Below are 20,307 nucleotides of genomic sequence, written 5' to 3'. Positions count from 1 at the left end.
GACTGTCCTTTGTTTGGTAAGGACTTTTCAGGCTTGAATCACCTGTTTGTCCGAAAAAGTAAGATGATTCCGTGCTTCGGAGGGCACGTTAAGCCGTTGGTCCCGGCTATTAGCCGTAAAAAACACCTCCACCAACCCGCAGTGGAGCAGCGTGGTGGAGTATGCTCCATACCCCCTCCGGTTGATTGAGGGGAGGCCTGTGCCCAGCAGTGGGACGTATATAGGCAGTTTATGACATTATGTGCATCTTACATCCTGTCCTGCGTGCCCGAACACCTGCACGCAGGAGGATCTGATGAGTGCTGCAGATAGCGCCATAATTGTTGCTAAGTTTTGGGCCGATACTATTTAGTTTGCCATCGACACGATAAGAAGAGATTATGTGCTGTGTAATGTTAGTTTCATATATCGACAACAGTTTCACTTATCGCCAGTTTTCTTAGCTCACAGCCAATGTAACAGTTTATCCGCGATTTTATGTAATCGTAACAATTTTGTTGCATCACCGTTCGTTACTGCTGCCCTGTGTTACCCCATTTGTTAGTAGGTCACACAAATTGTTGAGGTTTGCTAGCATTCCTGATTTAATAGTAATGTTTATTGCTGTATCAATAACATCGGTTGTTTTACTTGTAATTCCCTGTTTGTTAATTTGCTTTTGAAATTAGTATTTCCAAGAATAATGCGGTGAACGTTCCGCGAAACGATTTTTGTTTAAAGTATGTTTAGGATGTCCTGTATTTGATTGGAATCAAAATCAATGATGTGTTGAAGCTAGCTTACTTCTAAAGTACATACAATCGACAAGCTTAACAACTCGATAAGAGTGAATGAAGTGAACGAAGAAGATGAATGCAGGAAATAGTAGTCTGTTGATGCAAATGGACTCCTAGCCTTCACCATTTTAATAAAAATATATTGTTGAACATCTTATGAAATTAAGGAAAATATCTAAAGGACCAAGTAATGCATTTTCGGAGGTATGTGACCTAACCTGTATTGGGCTGGATTTCCCTTCGCGAGTTGGAAAGTTCGCTTCTGTAAAAAACTGATTCTGTCAAATTTTCAGGTTAGGTAGGCGGATCCTGTGAAACAACGGGATAACGCTAGGGACATAGATGATGATCTAAAGGACCAAGTAATGATATTCTTAGAAAAAAAAAACCATTACGATATGAGGTAATAAGTTGTTTAATACTGATCTTCACATAATACAAACATGGTTGGCGCCTGCGTAGTTTATCTTTCGTTACATCAAACACGCTAGGGAGGTGATCTATTACGAATTGTGTTATCTAAAGCATGTTTACAACTCAATCATCGCCACTTAAGATATGGTTTCCTAAAAAACATTGAAGTGAGTAGATATAGGAAATACTGAAATATAACATTCAATAATATGTATCTACGCATTAGTTTTGGCTGAAAATCAGAGAACGTTCGAATATTGTAGTAAACATACGAAGTTCTGTAATTATAAGTCATACAGCAATTGAAAGAAAACCTTTTCAAATGGCGTCTCCATTTTCTTTTTGACATGCAGTCGCTTCCGTAAAAAACCGGACCTGTCAAATCGTCAAGTTAGGTAAGCGGACCCTGTGAAAAACGGGATAATGCTAAGGAGATGATGATTTTCTTTTTGAGAATTGGAAATATTTCTATTGGCGTCTCCTTATTTCTTTAGTTCTATGCCTTCGAAACTTTTTTCTTCACTGCCCATTTTTATTTCCAGAAAGTAATTACTTATTTGCCAACACCTCTTCTTTTCATTATTTCTTAGCATTATTCCGTTTTTCACAGGATCCGCTTACCTAATTTGAAGATTTGACTGGTCGGATTTTTTTATAGAAGCGACTGCCTGTGTGACCTTCCAACCCGCGAAGGGAAAACCAGCCCAATACAGGTTAGGTCACATACCTCCGAATCGCATTTCTGGAGAATGTGGGTTGTCTCAAGATGTTTTCCTTCACCGCTGAGCACATGATTCATTTATGATCCAAACATGAATTCGAAAACAAATTCGACTATCATTGGTTTAGGCCTGTGCTGGATTCGAACCTGTGATCTCAAAGTGAGAGGCAAGCGTTCTACCGACTGAGCTACCACGTCTCTTTTATTATTGAAAAACTATCTTCAATTATCCGCAGTGCATGTGTACTGACAATCGTATGCGGAGATTGTTTATGTTACCATGGTAACACAAACATCTTTCATGAATGGACCGGTAGTGAAGACGGATGGAAAGGTTCATCGAAAGTTCGAGACGTTTGAATGAGGAATCTCTTGAGGTGGTCGATTGTTTTGTGTTTGATGTATGACGGGGAAAACTAAATTATGTTGAAGTTCGTTAGGTAATCTTCTTCTATCGTGTGGGTTGTGAGGTGGAGTACCAACCTCACCACCCCTGGTGTCAGGGTTACTATTGAGCCGCCACAGGCTCCTGACATGGCTCATGGTAACGACTACTTATTTACATCAGTAAGTAGTAACCGGGATCAACGGCTTAACGTGCCTTCCGAAGCACGAATCATCTTACTTGCGGTCAATGTGGTGTTCAGCCAGTAATGTGCTAACCAAACTAGGGACCACAAAGTAATTTTTGTGATATTTCCCCACCGGGAATCGAACCCGGGACCTCCGGATCGTGAGCCCAACGCTCAACCACTGGACCACGGAGGCCGTTAGGTAATAAAAAAGGCGCTGTATAGTCATGAGCAATGTAATGTACCCACTTTAGGACTCTGTCGCTCTAACATATTTGACATTTAGTGAGACTTACAGTTCAATTTGTCAAAAAAGTTAATGTGACATGGTACCAAAGTGTATACATATTAATGCTCGTGACGGTACCACATGTACGATAAGCTGCAGTCCAATCAGTTTCTTGCAAAGTAATAAATTAACTGGTTACACTTAAGACCTCTTGGTTACATGTCGTTTCTGTAATAGACCAAAAACACCTACAAAAACATAAATTTTATAATTATGACAACTAATGGTTCATAATTTCACCACTGTTTATAAATAATTCGCTGGGCTCAGTGACTGCACTTTTGCTCTTTGATTGTACGTTTGTACGTCTGCGATTATTTAGGTAAAAATGTCTTCTATTGCAACCTATTTTAAATTTTCCTGCTATTTTAAGAATGGGAGTTTTGTGTGGTATGTTCGGGTTTGGTATTAACTGAATAAATATTTTTTCTTTCTTTCTTCTTTCTATTAGTAGTCTGTCCTCCTTAAAGTATCTGTCAACTAAACAAGACAAAAGAGCATCACACTAATGAGCGAGAAAGACATACTTATGAAGATCAAATCCCTAAAACGTTGTTACAGTACATGATGTAACACTAAGAGTGATTAATAACAATGTAAGGCATATAATTTGCATGCCAATAGCGGCATTCACAGCGTTTCCTGCGCACGCGGTTGTAAACAGCATTGAACAATTAGTTCGCGCGGCCGCGGCGCTAGCGTCGTGTGACGTCATCGCCGCCTGCGCTGTGTGGTGGGTTATATTTATTGCTAATTTGGGATGTCGCACTTAGATGGTGAGCCGTATCGTCTATAATGGTCGAGCCCGTGGTAACGGCCTCTGTGGTCCAGTGGTTGAGCGATGGGCTCACGATCCGGAGGTCCCGCATTCGAATCCCGGTGGTGACATATCACAAAAATCACTTTGTGAACCCTAGTTTGGTCAGGACATTACAGGCTGATCACCTGATTGTCCGAAACTTAGATGATCCGTGCTTGAGAAGGCACGTTAAGCTGTTGGTCCCGGTTACTACTTACTGATGTAAGTACGTAGTCGTTACATGAGTCATGTCAGGTGCCTTTGGCGGCTCAATAGTAACCCTGACACCAGGGTTGATGAGGTTGGTATTCTGCCTCACAACCCACACGATAGAAGAAGAAGATGGTCGAGCCAACTGTGTTAGTGAAAGTGCAGTTATGATAAATTAATAACTCATTGATGCAAGTCTGGTACCAGGGTTCTAACCGGTGCTTCCTGTTAGAGAAGCAAGGAGTGTTTTAAAGATGCTAGTAATTTGTAGTTACGTTTCTTCATGATTGCCTTTGGCTGTCGGAGCCACGTGACACTTCAAGCCCTATAGAGTTTTACAGCTTGCGTTACTACTGTTTTAATTAAACCGATTAAGAGTGATTCATCTATGTGGAACTAAAATTGTTTCCAGCACTGAAGTACATAGAGTAGAAATATCAAATGTCAAGACGTTTATTACCAGCTCCATTATTATTATTTTTAAATTAAGCATATTTTACTATTCAAAATCGATGTATGGTGAATGTTAAATACATCCTCGTAAATGACAAAATAAAATCTTACATAAACAGCCTATATACATCCCACTGCTGGGCACAGGCCTCCCCTCAATCAACCGGAGGGGGGTATGGAGCATACTCCACCACGCTGCTCCAATGCGGGTTGGTGGAAGTGTTTTTACGGCTATATGATTTTGATTTCTGATTTCATCTCGCACCGCGCTAGGGCTATCACTGTGTGTCCCGAATGTTCGTCACATAAATAATATGATTGGTGGCAGGACTGGCAGGACAGCGGATGGTGACTTCCGCGATGTGTCACGCGGTTTAGCGCCCGATATAGCCGTTATCGCTGTGCACCCCGGCATTGAACTTGTGTACTCATGTAGCTACATATTTATTGAAGCTATGCAATTCCTATACCTATTTTCGTAATCGTTTGCAACTTGGATCGAAGAAAGAAAGGAACATTATTTCAACAATTACAACAAAAAAAAAGAAAATTACAACAATTCAATGTTTTAACAACAATTTGAAACATTTGGATCACCTCCAGGGTATGATGCTAGATTATTCAGTTGGTCTGTCTGTTCTTCGTTATCATATTCTTTGATTACGACCTCCGTGGTCCAGTGGTTGAGCGTTGGGATCACGATCTGGAGGTCCCGGGTTCGAATCCCGGTTGCATACCACTAAAATTACTTTGTGATCCCTAGTTTGGTTAGGACATTACAGGCTGATCACCTGGTTGTCTGAAAGTAAGATGATCCGTGCTTCGGAAGGCACGTTAAGCCGTTGGTCCTGGTTACTACTTACAGATGTAAGTGAGCAGTCGTTATATGAGTCATGTCAGGGGTCTTTGGCGGCTCAATAGTAACCTTGATACCAGGGTTGATGGGGTTGGTAATCATCCTCACAACCCACACGATAGAAGATAGCATAACATAAGCTCACGACTACGTCCCAATTGGGGTAGTCAGGGGTACATCCATCGCAAGATGAACTAAAGTGATTTTTGTGGTATGTCCTCACCAGGATTCAAATCCAACGATCGACCACTGGACGAAGAAGGATGATTTACTCAGTAATATGTTTGTTATTTCGCAGGAGAGCCTCGCCGGGAGGGCTCGACGGAGGACACGGCGGCAGTCGACGTCGACGCAGACGCCGATGTGCCCGCGAAAGATGCACCCGACAAGGATAACAAGTAAGTTCAACTCTACTAGGTACGGTCACGAGCATTAATATGTATACACTTTGGTACCATGTCACATTAACTTTTTTGACAAGTTGAACTGTAAGTCTCACTAAATGTCAAATATGTTAGTGCGACAGAGTCCTAAAGTGGGTACATTATATTGCTCATGACTGTACTCACTCTTTTTTACAGCTCTTTACTATTCTTTTTCTTTCCTTAATTATCTTTTTTCAGACCGTGTTTTAATTTTTAAAAATAGAATGTGTTCACTTTATTTTAATTTATTACAATGCTTGCAAACACATACGTGCGCCATCTATGAGGGCTTTCAAGAACTAATATTAGTTCCGCTACTCGCCACTAGGTGGCGCTAGTTGTTGAACGAGATGAACACTCGCAAGCTTTGAACTGAGCGTAGTGAATTATATTCTCTTTGCTGAACGCTACTGAAAAGAAAAAAGTGGTTCGGTAAACTAAAACTAGATGGCGTTTCAGTCTCAAATAACAAATCACAAATAGCAATAAGGTACGCTAGTTTCAATACAGATAATAAATGGTGGTCTAAATTTGTACTCAGATTGAAATTAATCTAAATAATTAAGTTTTCTTTGGAAATCAGCATAAACAAAACAAAAAGTCAAAACAAAAAAAATAACTCAAGGAGATCGCCCAAACCCGTCAATCTCGAATGGGATCTCGTCATATTATGCTTCGGGATTGATCCCTAAAAATTGACGATGGGGATTAAAATGGCCACATCCAAGCATTTCATCTAAGAGAGCAATAATGCTATTTGACATTTGTTTAATTGAAATTCAAATGTCAAATTGCAATATTGCTTTCTTAGATGAATTGCTTCGATGTGGCCATTTTGAACCCCGAGATCTCGCGAGGTCAGGATTGCATCCCTTAGTGTGCACGTGGTTAACCCGTCCCCCCCCCCAGCTGGCGTGCGGCGGGCGCCCGCGGCGTCAACCGCGCGGAGTCGTGCCGCGAACGGGACGCGCCCCGCCGCGGCAAGCATCGCAACGCCAGCGACCCCAACCGGCTCACCGCCATCAACCACACGTGAGTACATAGCTCTACTTTCTTTACTTTCTATCGATATGCTTTTTTTAAAAGATACAGAGAAACGCAAGTCGCAATTTTACGGATTCCTTAGGTAGATACATTGTTTTAGGTTTACGCGGTTATTTACATAATCTTCTTCTTTGCGAGTCGATGGCGATCGATACTAATTTTTTGCTGACCAATAATTGGCGCATACGGCATTGTCTTCAATAGTGCAAGTGTTAGGGCACTTTGGACAGCACAAAAGGTGAGCCATAGTTTGTGGTGATACTCCACACTCGCAATCATCGCAACCATCAACCAGGTATCCCCTGCAGAGATTATTATTATCATAATTAAAACACATAATTACGGATCTTACCGCGTTTTAATCAGGGATATGAGACTCCCGATATTTTGACACTGTTGCAAGTGCCATGATCACGGTATGACTGGTAGATTAGGTAGATTTTTAGATGAAACTGTTCAGAATTTTGACGAAAATGATGCCTTCTGTCACACAGCTTTGGTCACCATCAATCGTAGTTTCCATGCGCTTAGAGAATCACACCAGTTTGTGCCAACAGCAACGGTCGCGCTTAGACATAATAGGCTAGTTTCCAACTAGTGAAATCAGTCACTTTTTGTTAAACGTCAAAACACAAAATTACTATGGAATTTGTATGAAAAAGCAACCTGTGACGTTTAGAAAAACATGAAGCACTTATTATTAATTACATTTTTAATTATTAAAATTCATAAATAAGTTAAGTAGAAAAAGAAATGTTTTGTCAACTTTGGATCGGTCTTTATTTAGTAATCAGAATTTCGTAATTTATCTTTGACCTAGGAAACTACCCAATTAGACTTCTCATATCCCACAGTCTGTCTATCTCCCTATATACGGTCACGAGCATTTATATGTATACTCTTTGGTACCATGTCACATTAACTTTTTTGACAAATTGAACTGTAAGTCTCACTGAATGTCAAATATGTTGGTGCGACAGAGTCCTAAAGTGGGTACATTATATTGCTCATGACTGTACCTACATGTTTATGCCTAGTTTCGGTGTCTAAAGCGGCTATATTTGTTACTAAGTATGTACACTTTTAAACATACTAGAATTTTAGGTAGGTACTCCCGAGAATAATATTTAATAAAATCAAAAAAGTCGAAAAGTCGTCATCATCAGTCATCATTAAAAACTGATTTAGATTATTTTGATGCGAACAGCAAAGGACTGAAACTGTCTGCCGTCTAGAGAGTCTTTAAGGCTAGGGTAAATAGGCATTTGCTACGTGAGCGTGACCCATGGTAGACCACATCATGACTTGCTATCGTGAGATTGTGGTCAAACGCGAGGCTATATTATTTTAAAAAATCTGTCAGGTGCCTTAGATACCCAGGTACTTCTTTGTCTCTTTACCGTTGATATGAATTATGTAAAGACAGAGCAATTTGTTCTGTGTATAAGGATAGATACCTCTTTATATCACAGTATTTAAAGACAATGAAACAAAACATAAAAATATAAAGTGAATTTCTACAACATTCTTCCGAAAATAGCAATTTCAATCCGCCTCGTCGTTTATAACTTTTTTTTCCATTTAGTGCAACGACCAACTTAATACGACACACCTTATAGACTTCAAAAAGACCTAACGTTACTGCAATATTCATAGGAAAACCAACTGTATTTTCACAAGCGATTAGGCAGCATTTTCCTTCAATAAAAGGTAGATGCGCCTAAGCTTCTTAATTATTACCAAAATGGCGGATTTTCAACGCTATTTATGTAAATGAAAGGCGTTTTTAATTTGTGTTTCCTAAAGACCAAAATCGGTGTTTAGTAAGTTTAATTTTATGATCATTTTCCTCTTAACGGTTCGGGTTACTAATATAGACTGACCTATGGATATTGCGCTTACAATAACCAGAGCTCTTCGACCTATCGTGGCGTACAAGTGTAACGAAACCAGAGGTCTTTACATCTGGTTGGAATACTAAATGACCGATTTAAGATGATCCCTGTTAGCGTAGAAAGTGTGCAGTGAAAGGGGTTTTGTGATTTGGTTGTTGCTACAGACTGAATCTGCAGGAAAGCTTCAGTTTCAGTATAACACGCGACGCGCTGGCAGACGCATCGAGCGCCATCTTGGAAATAATTACTTATAAAAAAGGTGTTTAATTTGTAACTTTTTAAAAAAATAATTGTGTGTGGTTTTTAGTGCGCTTTTTGAAATTAATTTGTTGTTGAATCATGATGGAATGTTAAACAGGTATTTGAATAAGGTTATGAAATTTAATTATTGATAAATGTAATAGGTCACATACCTATTCGGTGAGGCGCGGGTACTTAGTTCATCTGATGTGCTTTTGACTACCCCAATTGGGATGTAGTCGTGAGCTTATGTTACGTTGTTATATTACTCAGTGCTACCTGGATATTATATAAACTGCCTATATACGTCCCACTGCTGGGCACAGGCCTCCCCTCAATCAACCGGAGGGGGTATGGAGCATACTCCACCACGCTGCTCCACTGCGGGTTGGTGGAGGTGTTTTTACGGCTAATAGCCGGGACCAACGGCTTAACGTGCCTTCCGAAGCACGGAATCATCTTACTTTTTCGGACAATCAGGTGATTCAAGCCTGAAAAGCCCTTACCAAACAAAGGACAGTCTCACAAAGTGATTTCGACAATGTCCCCATCGGGAATCGAACCCGGACCTCCAAATCTTGAGCCTAACGCTCTAACCACTAGACCACGGAGGCTGTTATTAGTGTTCCTTTAAACAGGATATTAGTGTTCCTTTAAACAGGATAAAAATAGATCAATACTGCAGCTTCCGTGAGAATATGCTACGTACTCTTTGTTATAACTGTTACTAGTGATGTGCCGATCTCTGGAATGTTCCCACAGTGAGAATGTTCCCGTTGCAAAATAATAATGTTATATTTATTCCCTAAGATAGGAAACAGGAGAGAGGGATTGTGTTATGATGGACTAACGTTATGGGCGATAGGCTGATCCCTTATCACCATAAGGTTTATCGCATCCAGCTTACGACATCGTATCAACAGTGGCTGCAAGTTGTCTTTGATTACTTGTGGCTCTGCCCACCCCATTAGGGATTACGGGCGTGAGTTTATGTATGTATGTGGATAGGAAATGAAACTTATTTTTTCAACTGGCCGCTTTTTCGTAAATCATCCTTGAGACGGGATACACTCCACGTTGCTCCACATTTTATAGATCATCATCATCATCAGCCCATTAACGTCCCCACTGCTGGGGCACGGGCCTTCCCTATGGATGGATAGGGAGATCGGGCCTTAAACCACCACGCGGGCCCAGTGCGGATTGGTGGTTATTAACGACTGCTAATGCAACCGGGACCAACGGCTTAACGTGCCTTCCGAAGCACGGAGGAGCTCGAGATGAAAACTTTTTTTTTTGTGGTCACCCATCCTATGACCGGCCTTGGCGAAAGTTGCTTAACTTCAACAATCGCAGACCGAGCGCGTTTACCGCTGCGCCACCGAGCTCCTCAGTTTCCAGGATTTGTGCCCGGTTATTGCCAATAGGCTCGCCCCCTATTACGTGGCACTTAAACATAGCTGGCAACGGCCTCTGTGGTCCAGTGGTTGAACGTTGGGCTCACGATCCGGAGGACCTGGATTCGAATCCCGGTGGGAACATGTCACAAAAATCACTTTGTGATCCCTAGTCTGGTTAGGACATTACAGACTGATCACCTGATTGTCCGAAAGTAAGATAATCTGTGCTTCGGAGCGCACGTTAAACCGTTGGTCCCGGTTACTACGTACTGATGTAAGTGATTAATCGTTACATGAGCCATGTCATGGGCTTTTGGCGGCTCAATAGTAACCCTGACACCAGGGTAGATGGGTTGTTCTTCTTTTTTATCGACAATGATCTGTCCTTCGTTCTGCTTCTGATAAGTTATGTTTTAGAATTTTATTTCATGTTTTGATTGTCCAAAAATATAGTTATCTTATTATACTCAAAATACAAGCAAAATACTAATCGATTCCTCAATTAGTTATTAACGTAGCTTGATCGTTTTTCACAAAATTATGTGACAGAGTGGTAAATTGAAATGCTGTCTCCGATGAAAAGGGCCACTCTGTCACAATATTTTTTGGAATGCGCCTGCAAAGAAAAGTATGTTACCAAGATAAAGAGAACCACTAAATAGTCCTCTACAGACACATCTTTATATGATGTTTTAAAATATTTATTGCCGTTATAATTTTAAAGATGTTAAATCCGATAAATCGAGAAAATGTCTTTTTATTGTCGATAAAAAAGAAGAACGACCCAGATAAGGTTGGTAATCCACCTCACAACCCACACGATAGAAGAAGAAGAAGAACATAGCTGGTGAAGAGTGGGTGTACGATACACTTCTGCCTAGCCCATGGGGGATGCAGGCGTTATGCTATGTTATGTGTTAGATTAGAACGTGTTCACTAAGATCAAGCTCACCCCCTAAGTAATACTCTACAATAGGTTTTCTACAAACTATCAGTATGAATGGCCATCGCATCGACTCACGCGCATATTATTAAACACGATAGTCTGCATCGATTGTCTATTGTGAGCATTGTTCGCGCGCATGCGCTTTACTAACTTGTGACTCGACGAGAGAAATGTGGCATACTCGTCTCTGATACAAATAATAATGTTTCACATACATGTACATACTTAACTCTCTCGTGTGGGGTCAATGGCCGATTCCATCAACCCTTCACAGCTTCCAGCGCTCCCCATAACGACCTGAAACGACGAAAGAGGAAAGGCATAAAATGTACAAATAAAAAAATGTAGGTACAATTAGATTTAATATTTTAATTGATTATAATTAGAATTAGTGTAGATTTCGAGCGCTCCTCTATCGTGTGGGTTGTGAGGTGGATGACCAACCTCATCAACCCTGGTGTCAGGGTTATTAATGAGCCGCCAAAGGCCCCTAACGTGACTCAAGTAACGACTACGTACTTACATAACTAAGTAGCAACCGGGACCAACGGCTTAACGTGCCTTCCGAAGCACGGATCATCTTGCTTTTGGGCAATCAGGTGATCAGCCTGCAATGTCCAAACCAAACTAGGGATCACAAAGTGATTTGTCCCCACCGGGATTCGAACCCGGGACCTCCGGAGCAGAACGCTCAACCACTGGACCACTCTATCGTGTGGGTAGTGAGGTGGATGATCAACCTCATCAACCCTGGTGTCAGGGTTATTATTGAGCCGCCAATGTAACTCAAGTAACGACTACGGTCGTTGTGTTTGTGTTAGGACTACGTACTCACATCAGTAAGTAGTAACCCAACGGCTTAACGTGCCGTCTGAAGAACGGATCATCTTACTTATGGACAATCAGGTGATCAGCCTGTAATGTCCTAACCAAACTAGGGATCATGAAGTGATTTTTGTGATATGTCCCCACTGGGAATCGAACCCGGGACCTCCGGATCGTGAGCCCAACGCTCGACCACTGGACCACGGAGGCCGCATAATCATATTTTTTAAGATGAAATGCTTGAAGCATTTTTATAAACCCAGGACTTATATTTGAACAGGAGTGGATTGTAGTCTTTTTAATATGATGAACCGTTATATGGGCGATGAGCATAAAAAACTGGTATCAAACGCAACTATCACTTTGTCCCTTCTGCCCATCCTAGTAGGCATGCAAGGCGTGAATTATGTTCCCACCGGAATTAGATCCCTGGACCTCCGGATCGTGAGCCCAACGCTAAACCACTGGACCACAGAGACCGATATAGTCGTGAGCCTATGTTATGGTAATTTTACTAGTGTGTGTACAATGAACAGTTTATAACATTTCATATTTATTCCACGTCAACAAAGTTGGTCTCGCAACGCGAAACTATTGTAATCCTCGTCAGAATGTTTGTTATCAGTGGACAGTCGCACTTCCCAGTAGACCCCCCATTTTCCGGAAGGGGGAAGGGGGTCTTTTAGTCTAGACACCTCGTTGTGGGGGTCGATGTCGAATAGAAAAGTGTAACTTGAAAATTCGTATTTTTGCGATCGTAACGTTTGCGTTTGACCACAATCTCATCTGGTAGGAAGTAACGAATGATATAACCATTTTCTTCTTCTTCTATCGTGTGGGTTGTGAGGAGTACCAACCTCATCAACCCTGGTCTCAGGGTTACTATTGAGCCGCCAAATGCCCCTGAAATGGCTCAAGTAACGACTACTTACTTACATCAGTAAGTAGTAACCGGGACAAACGGTTTAACGTGCCTTGCGAAGCGCGGATCATTTTAGTTTCGGACAATCTGGGGATCAGCCAGTAATATCCTAACCAAACTAAGGATCACAAAGCAATTTTTGTGATATGTCCCCACCGGGAATCGAACCCGGGGCCACCGGATCGTAAGCCCAGCGCTCAACCACTGGACAACCACTGGTCGTTACCAATATAATTGCTTAAAAGACGCAGTTGTCTCGACCATTATAGACGGCTCACCACCTATCACGTTGGTCTAACAGAAAGCTCGGCGAGATGTAGGTACTTAGCTCATCTTGCGATGGATGTGGCTACCCCAATTGGCATATAGTCGTGAGCTTAAAAAAATGTTTTACTATGTTAAAGTGTTACTAGTTTATGTATGTATGTAAATAACTCTATTGGACAAATAAAATGCAAAGAATGATTGCGGCGGCGCATAGGGTGGCTGTGTCCACCCCGATAGGGATTACTGGCGTGATTGTGTCCGTTAAGTCTTTTATTGTCGACCATTCTGCGGAATAACTGTCACGATTGAACTGAATAACTCAATGGGCTTTGCACATCCTCCCACTACTCCCTGGGTCACCCCCACCAACCCCCAACTGTGTATTCACACCCACAGGTAACTAAATGTATGTTGGTTCGCTCAATATTCCTAGACTGTGGCTACCGAATGTTTGATAATGTTGAATGAAATAGTATTTTATTTAAGCTGGCGTTTCGCTCGGAATTTTGCTTGCTTTCGCGTTGACATATGTATACAAATATTCACGGCTGTAATCAGTAATTTTTTCCTCAGCATTGCACCCGAGCGAAGCCGGGGCGGGTCGCTAGTAAGCGATATATCTAAAAAAAACAAAACTGAGTTTACACAACGTAGCGTACAGTACACGCGTATATCTGAAGCTTGTATTTTTCCACTGTCCACTCCTGTAGGGATGGGAGTTTCCAAGCAAGCGTGTCGGGTTGTTTACCCATCATGTGGGTTTTATATAGATGACAGGTTGACCTCGCGTGCACGCGGCATACTGAATACATACATACATAAACTCACGCCCGTATTCCCCGAAGGGGTGGGCAGAACTACAAATAATCAAGAAACTATTCGCAGCCACTTTTGATACGTAGTCCTAAGTTGGATAGTGATAAACCGTATGATGATAGGGGATCAGCCTATCGCTCTTACAGATGATCCATCATGTTCGACAGGACGCTGTCCCTTTGTCGCCTTTTACGACATGCACGGGAAGATACAATAAATAATTGAATATTGTTCCGGTTTGATTTTCCTGTCGGAAAATTCACGAAAATTTTGATTGTTGTCTCAGTTAGGTCCGGCTACATATCAATTTGCAATAGTATCTATAGATACCATTGGTGGATTTGGTGGTTCACGTTCTACTAAGACTTATTTGCACCTCTTGGTCGAATTTTATTTATTTTTCTGTTCCATATTTTGCGACGGAAAATTCAGAAGAATCATGGCCCGAATAATCCCTCAAAGTTTTCTTTACGATGTCACTAACATCCTGTATATAATAGTCTATGTACGTCCCACTGCTAGGCACAGGACTCCCCCAATTAAACAGGAATAAAAAAAAAAATAAGTTTATGTTTGTGTGTCATCATCCCCCTAGCATTATCCCGTTTTTCACACGGTCCGCTTACCTAACATGAAGTTTTGACAGGTCCGATTTTTTACAGAAGCGACTGAATGTCTGACCTTCCAGCCCGCGAAGGGAAAACCAGCCCAATATAGGTTAAGTAACATATCTCCGAAAATGCTCACGATATTTTCCTTCACCGCTGAGCACGTGATAATCATTTATGATCCAAACATGAATTCGAAAACAAGTTCGACAATCATTGGTTTAGGGCTGTGCTGGATTGGAACCTGCGACTTCAAAGTGGGAGACAAGCATTGTACCAACTGGGCTACGCCAGTTTATGTTTGTATGTATGTAGTCTAAACTAAATTGAGAGCGACATACAATATTCACAAGTTGAAGCACAGAGCCATGTTCTCTCGCTGGTATGTTCCAAAATTCCAATCTGTGAGTTTCCTCTACGTCGAAAGATGCAAGTTGCATACCGCATCTGGATGCGAGCCAAAAGCGCACCCCGGACACTTCATACAAAACACCTCGTTTTACACAGACACTACACATTGACGTTATCGTATACGCGCTGTGTGTATAATGCCTGAGGCCCATACGACTGAAGACTAAAGTAAGACCGAGCCAATAATTATTAGGAGAATGGGGTTATCATCATCTCCATTATCGTGTTTTTCACAGGGTCCGCTTACCTAACCTCAAGATTTGACATGTTCGATTTTTTACAGAAGCGACTGCCTGTCTGACCTTCCAACCCGCGAAGGGAAAGCCCAATACAGGTTAGGTTACATACCGGGAATGTGGGTTTCCTCACGATGTTTTCCTTCACCGCTGAGCATGTGATAATCATTTATGATCAAAACATGAATTCGACAACAAATTCGACAATCATACATAGTTTGGACTTCATCCTGAAGACTCCGCGCGGACCGTTGTTTTTATTTTTCATTAGTTTAGTTTATATGTTCGAATTTTGAAATTGGACGCCGACGTTCTTTTGTCTGATTCGAATATTTGAACTCGCAGTAATTGCCCGTTACTACGTTATTAGTTTGGATTTCTCTCATCATCTACGTTATTTTTCGAAAAATCGAAATTCGAATCCAGAAGAATAGCTAAAATACTAAAGCCGGATTTCCCAATAGAAAATTTTTTCGTAGAATAAAGTCTTCCAAATTTGAATTATTTCATCGCCGAGTAATATAATCCGTTTATGCCCTTAATATAATCTTGCGACCGTCAGTCAGTCAATAGCCAAATCAATTAGTCGAGCAGTACTTTGCTAAAGCGATGTTCAGATAACCAGATAGCCGTGATGGAGGGATATGGAAAACAACGTCAGATAGAGGCTTTTATAATATTATGTGACGGACACATACGTGTTAATTAGGGAGCCCACACTTCACACACATAGATAACCTCCCTTTTTTCGAAGTCGGTTAAAACATAACATCAGCAATAAGCAATTTTGCACCATAGTCAAATGAGATACTATATACGAAAGGTCAAAACGAAAATTGTCTATTGAATTTGTATGGAAATACTGTCCTAATTACTTTATCAATAAAAGTCGTCAAATGTCGTACTCATTCTGATGTCATTCGTAATTAAAATACGAAAATGAGTCTAAAAGAAAAATGAGATTGTTTTTTGGTCATCTTAGACTGGCTTCTAATTCTAAATTAGCAGTGTATGTATAGTTTATCGTTGAATTGAAACAGAATGTAGGACTAGTCACCTATAATACTATACACGTGAGGGTGATGGTTAATGAATTCTTTGATGAGAGTGAAATAAAAGAAAGTGGTGTGTCAGGATCGTAGTAAGAATTCCGTGGTCTTTACCTACCCCAATTTAGTGATGTTACCCACTAAATAAAGAGTAGAATTTAAGTAAGACAGTCAGTATTTCTGATACATAGGAATAACGAAGCAGTAAAGATATTGTTTGACTATGATAGGTTGTATGAGCATATTTCTGCTTTTTCGTTAAAAGATGATGACAAAATGAATTATTTCTAATCCGAAAACCATTAGTGATGGAAATAGCCCCGACAGACAGATCGGGAGTGAGTAGATCATCTGGCAGTGGCCTATATATCGCGGATAAATCATATCTGGGACTGTGTGAAGGATAGCGCGAGGTGCGCGCCTGTGTGGGCGGGCAGCGGTGAGAGGTCAAGGTTTTGTGAAATACGCAGCGGTTACTAGTGCTATTTATAAATTGCGTTCCATTAAGGTTCCTGAATAGGTTAAGCTCTCTACACCGTCGACACATTCTTAAAATCTTTAACAGGCAGGAAAATATTAAGAGCAAAATAGGATATTTTGTACGTTTAAGCAGTAAATGACATACGGTGCTAAATAGTGCTAATCAGCAATAACTTTTGTCAAAAAGATTTGTTGTAATACTGTTATTTTTTATACAGTGTGTTAGTGACATCGTAACGAAATCTTTGAGGGATGACTCGGGCCATGGTCCTGAGTTGATATCAAGTGGAATTTTCCGTCGCAAAAGTATAGAAAAAAAAATTATTTATTTTGCGTCGGAAAATTCCACTTGACATTCACATCAGAATTATGGTCTGAATCATCCCCCTCAGTATTCGTTACGATGTCATTAATACTTTGTATATAGTTTCTGAACGTCTTGGGCTTTTCCCGAGGTCATATTTGCAGCTACTTTTCCTCAGCTATACAGGTTGTGGGAAGATGAAGTAGTTTTAGGCGGATGAGACGTTTGACAAACATTATATTTATGTAAAAATTGGCGATTCATAGTGTAACTGTGTTACATAATGAATGACCATGTTTGAGATTGACCATGATTCGCTCCGCACAGCCGCCGTGCCTCGCTGACAGTGGCGCCACACCTCACCGCGACCTGCTGGGTATACTATTCCCGTTCTCTGATGAAACCATCGTGCTTTTACGATGTGAATAGTAATTCATAGGTATACTGTTTGTTTATCTAATAACCATAATAATATCATCAGCCTAGGTATGAGACTTAGGGGGTTAAAATGGCCACATTTTGACATTTAAAGTAATAAAAGTAAGTGCGCAATGCAAACAAATGTCAAATAGCAATATTGCTTTCTTAGATGAATTGCTTCGATGTGGCCATTTTAACCCCCCTGCTGAGTGTAATATCTCTTTTCATTCCTTTTTTCGATGTGACTTCTTGTAGAGTTGCCTCGTGTGGCATTAACTACTTGGACGGTTTTTTTAAAGGTCAAAGAGCTATAAAATAATAAAAATAAATCATTTAATGTTAGACTTATTTAATGTAAATGAAGAAGAAGAAATGGAATGAAGATTACATTAAAGAAAATATCAACAGTTTATTCTTGTTTTTTATTATTTGTTTTGACTTTATTGAGACGCAGAAATCTCTTCTAGGCAACCTTAGGGCAAAAAGATCCCGGCGAATAGAACCTCCTCCTTTTTTTAAGTCGGTTAAAAACTAAATGGTCTGAAGACTGAAGTTGCACTATACAATACATTACAATTAGTTATGGATGTAAAGAAAATCATTTAGTACTAACTCATTAAATATCTTGAAATTCTGTTAAAATGACTCGTGTGTTTTTGAAGGTTATTCTATTTTGGCGATATACACAGACACAGTGATTGGAGTAGTAACATTTTTTTTTCGTTACGTTAAGTATCAAGGCGACAAACCTTAAGCATTTTTTTTTTCGTGGACGGCACACAACAGGCAATGCAGGCTGCGGATATGATTAATGCCTTTATTCGCAGGACGTCGTTTTAGTAAAATGTCTTTTCGGTCAATGTTCCTTTTTTAAAATAAATTTAAGTGTTCATTAAAAAGAGACCGGTGTCGATTCAGGCAACCCTCGACTTATTATACTATTATTATTAAAAAAAGACAAAAAAAGAAAGAAGAAGGGAAGGAGGAGGAAGGAAGGAAAGAAAAGAGAAAGGGCCTCTCGGTCCGTTAACAATAGTTGTGGGCCCGAATAAAATTGGTACATTGGTTCATTGGTACTAATTCCTGTAGACACCATCTAATTTTATTTTAAGTTATACCTGTCATTTTCTTATCCGCTGAAAAGGAAAGGGACGAATGATTGACAGGCAAATCAAATAGGTATCTCACTGGTATGCAACCCGTTTGACGTGTGATGTCTATTTAATTCTGTCGGGTTGGTTCAACGGGAGGGTTGTTTTAAGATTTCTGTCGATAACCCGTTCCTTTCCATATCAGCTGATAAGAAAATGATAGGTACGACTTAAAATATAATTCGATGATGACTAAAGGAATTAGCACCATTTTGTTATTATTTTTTCTTCTTGAAAAAATGTCTAATCACAGCCATTAGACATCTTGAGAGTCATATATTTATTATAGAAAATACAAGCGCTTCTAAGGAATTCTATTACTCCAACTCTCACACAGGCTGCATGATAAATGATGAAGGAAAGCTCTTAAGACTCATTTAAATGCAGATATTTGCGTACGAGGAAAATTTTAAATAGATATGCACAAGTGATACATACATACATAAACTCACGCCTATTTCCCACCGGGGTAAGCAGAGACTATAGAATTCCATTTGCTTCGATCCTGACACACTTCTCTTGCTTCCTCCACATTCATCAATCACTTCATACACGCACGCCGGTTCAGAGTAGATCGTATTAAACCTTTTCTAAGGACATCTCCAATTTGGTCATCGTAAGTCCTTCTCGGTCTTCCTCTGCCAGCCCTACCATCAACTTTTGCTTTATATAACGCTTTTGCAATTCTTTTATCCTTCATCCGCTCTACGTGTCCATGCACAAGTGATGACATCTGATAAATTGTTTTTCATGTCTATCTATCATTATTATGACATTGACACCACCAAATATACTGTGTTAAAGTAATATGTTTTCTTTGCGTTGGGTCACTGTCGCACAAACGCGGGTAAACGAGTGCCCCTGCGCCGGGTCGCACAACTTTATAATACTCTTTTTATTAATTTAGACATATGTTACCTAAACGCCCCTAAGTTTAAGAGAGCTGTCATGGACAGCCTGCGACCTGAACCTAATTAATAATCCTTTTTTCTTCTTTTGAACTCTGCTAAGTTCTATCTAATGTGCAACTGGATGATAATGTCTTCTTCACAGAATTCTGTATAGTAATATGTGGATGTTGTTGTTGGCTGTACATATACCTAAACTGTTTAGTGCTAAGACTATAATGTAATGATTTTGTACTGCTGTTTTTCATCCCAAATAAAATAAAATAAAATAAAAATGTTCACATGTTTTGGCTAAAGATTTATTTTGATGCTTGCACTTTGAGGTTGCAGGTTTAAATCCAGCACAGGCGGAAACCAATGATTGTCGAATTTGTTTTCGAATTCATGTTTGGATCATAAATGATTATCACATGCTCAGCGGTGAAGGAAAACATCGTGAGGAAACCCACATTCCCGAGAAATGCATTTTCTATGAGCTAACCTGTATTGAGCTGGTTTTCCCTCAGCGGGTTGGAAGGTCCGACAGGCAGTCGCTGCTGTAAAAAACCGGACCTGTCAAATCTTCAGGTCAGGTAAGCGCCTGTGAAAAACGGGATAATGCTAGGGAGATGATGTAAACTGTTTGTGAAGCTTAATTTTCCTGGAACTTTTTGTTTCTTGTTTTTATGTACCTGAGTACATCCGGATGCGATCTTTCTTTCTCTAAACGTTGTACCGGGTGAGCGCTCCCCATTTGTCCGGCCAAGTAGTTAATGCCATCTGCGGCAAATCTACAATAAGTCACGTCAAAAAAAAAAAGCACATCACTAGTAGATACCACCTACTACTCCTGATTCGATAAATTCACATCTGGAAAAGGTATTAATATAA

The 20,307-nt window shown here is 40.3% G+C and overlaps 1 protein-coding gene across 1 annotated transcript in view; it reads left to right on the top strand.

Moving 5' to 3' along the window:
- Nucleotides 1-20,307, top strand: part of LOC126377987 (uncharacterized) — a gene marked incomplete at its 3' end in the record, with an annotated part of 240,856 nt that overhangs the window by 182,037 nt on the left and 38,512 nt on the right. Inside the window, exons 22-23 of the mRNA XM_050026006.1 lie at nt 5,389-5,488; nt 6,425-6,547. Of these exons, the coding sequence (XP_049881963.1) occupies nt 5,389-5,488; nt 6,425-6,547 (223 nt within the window). The remainder of the gene's footprint in view (nt 1-5,388; nt 5,489-6,424; nt 6,548-20,307) is intronic.

The sequence above is a fragment of the Pectinophora gossypiella genome, chromosome 25 (assembly GCF_024362695.1).
Source record: "Pectinophora gossypiella chromosome 25, ilPecGoss1.1, whole genome shotgun sequence".
Taxonomy (NCBI): domain Eukaryota; kingdom Metazoa; phylum Arthropoda; class Insecta; order Lepidoptera; family Gelechiidae; genus Pectinophora; species Pectinophora gossypiella.
Note: the sequence above shows the minus strand (reverse complement) of the source record. Positions and strands in the feature narration are given on the sequence as shown.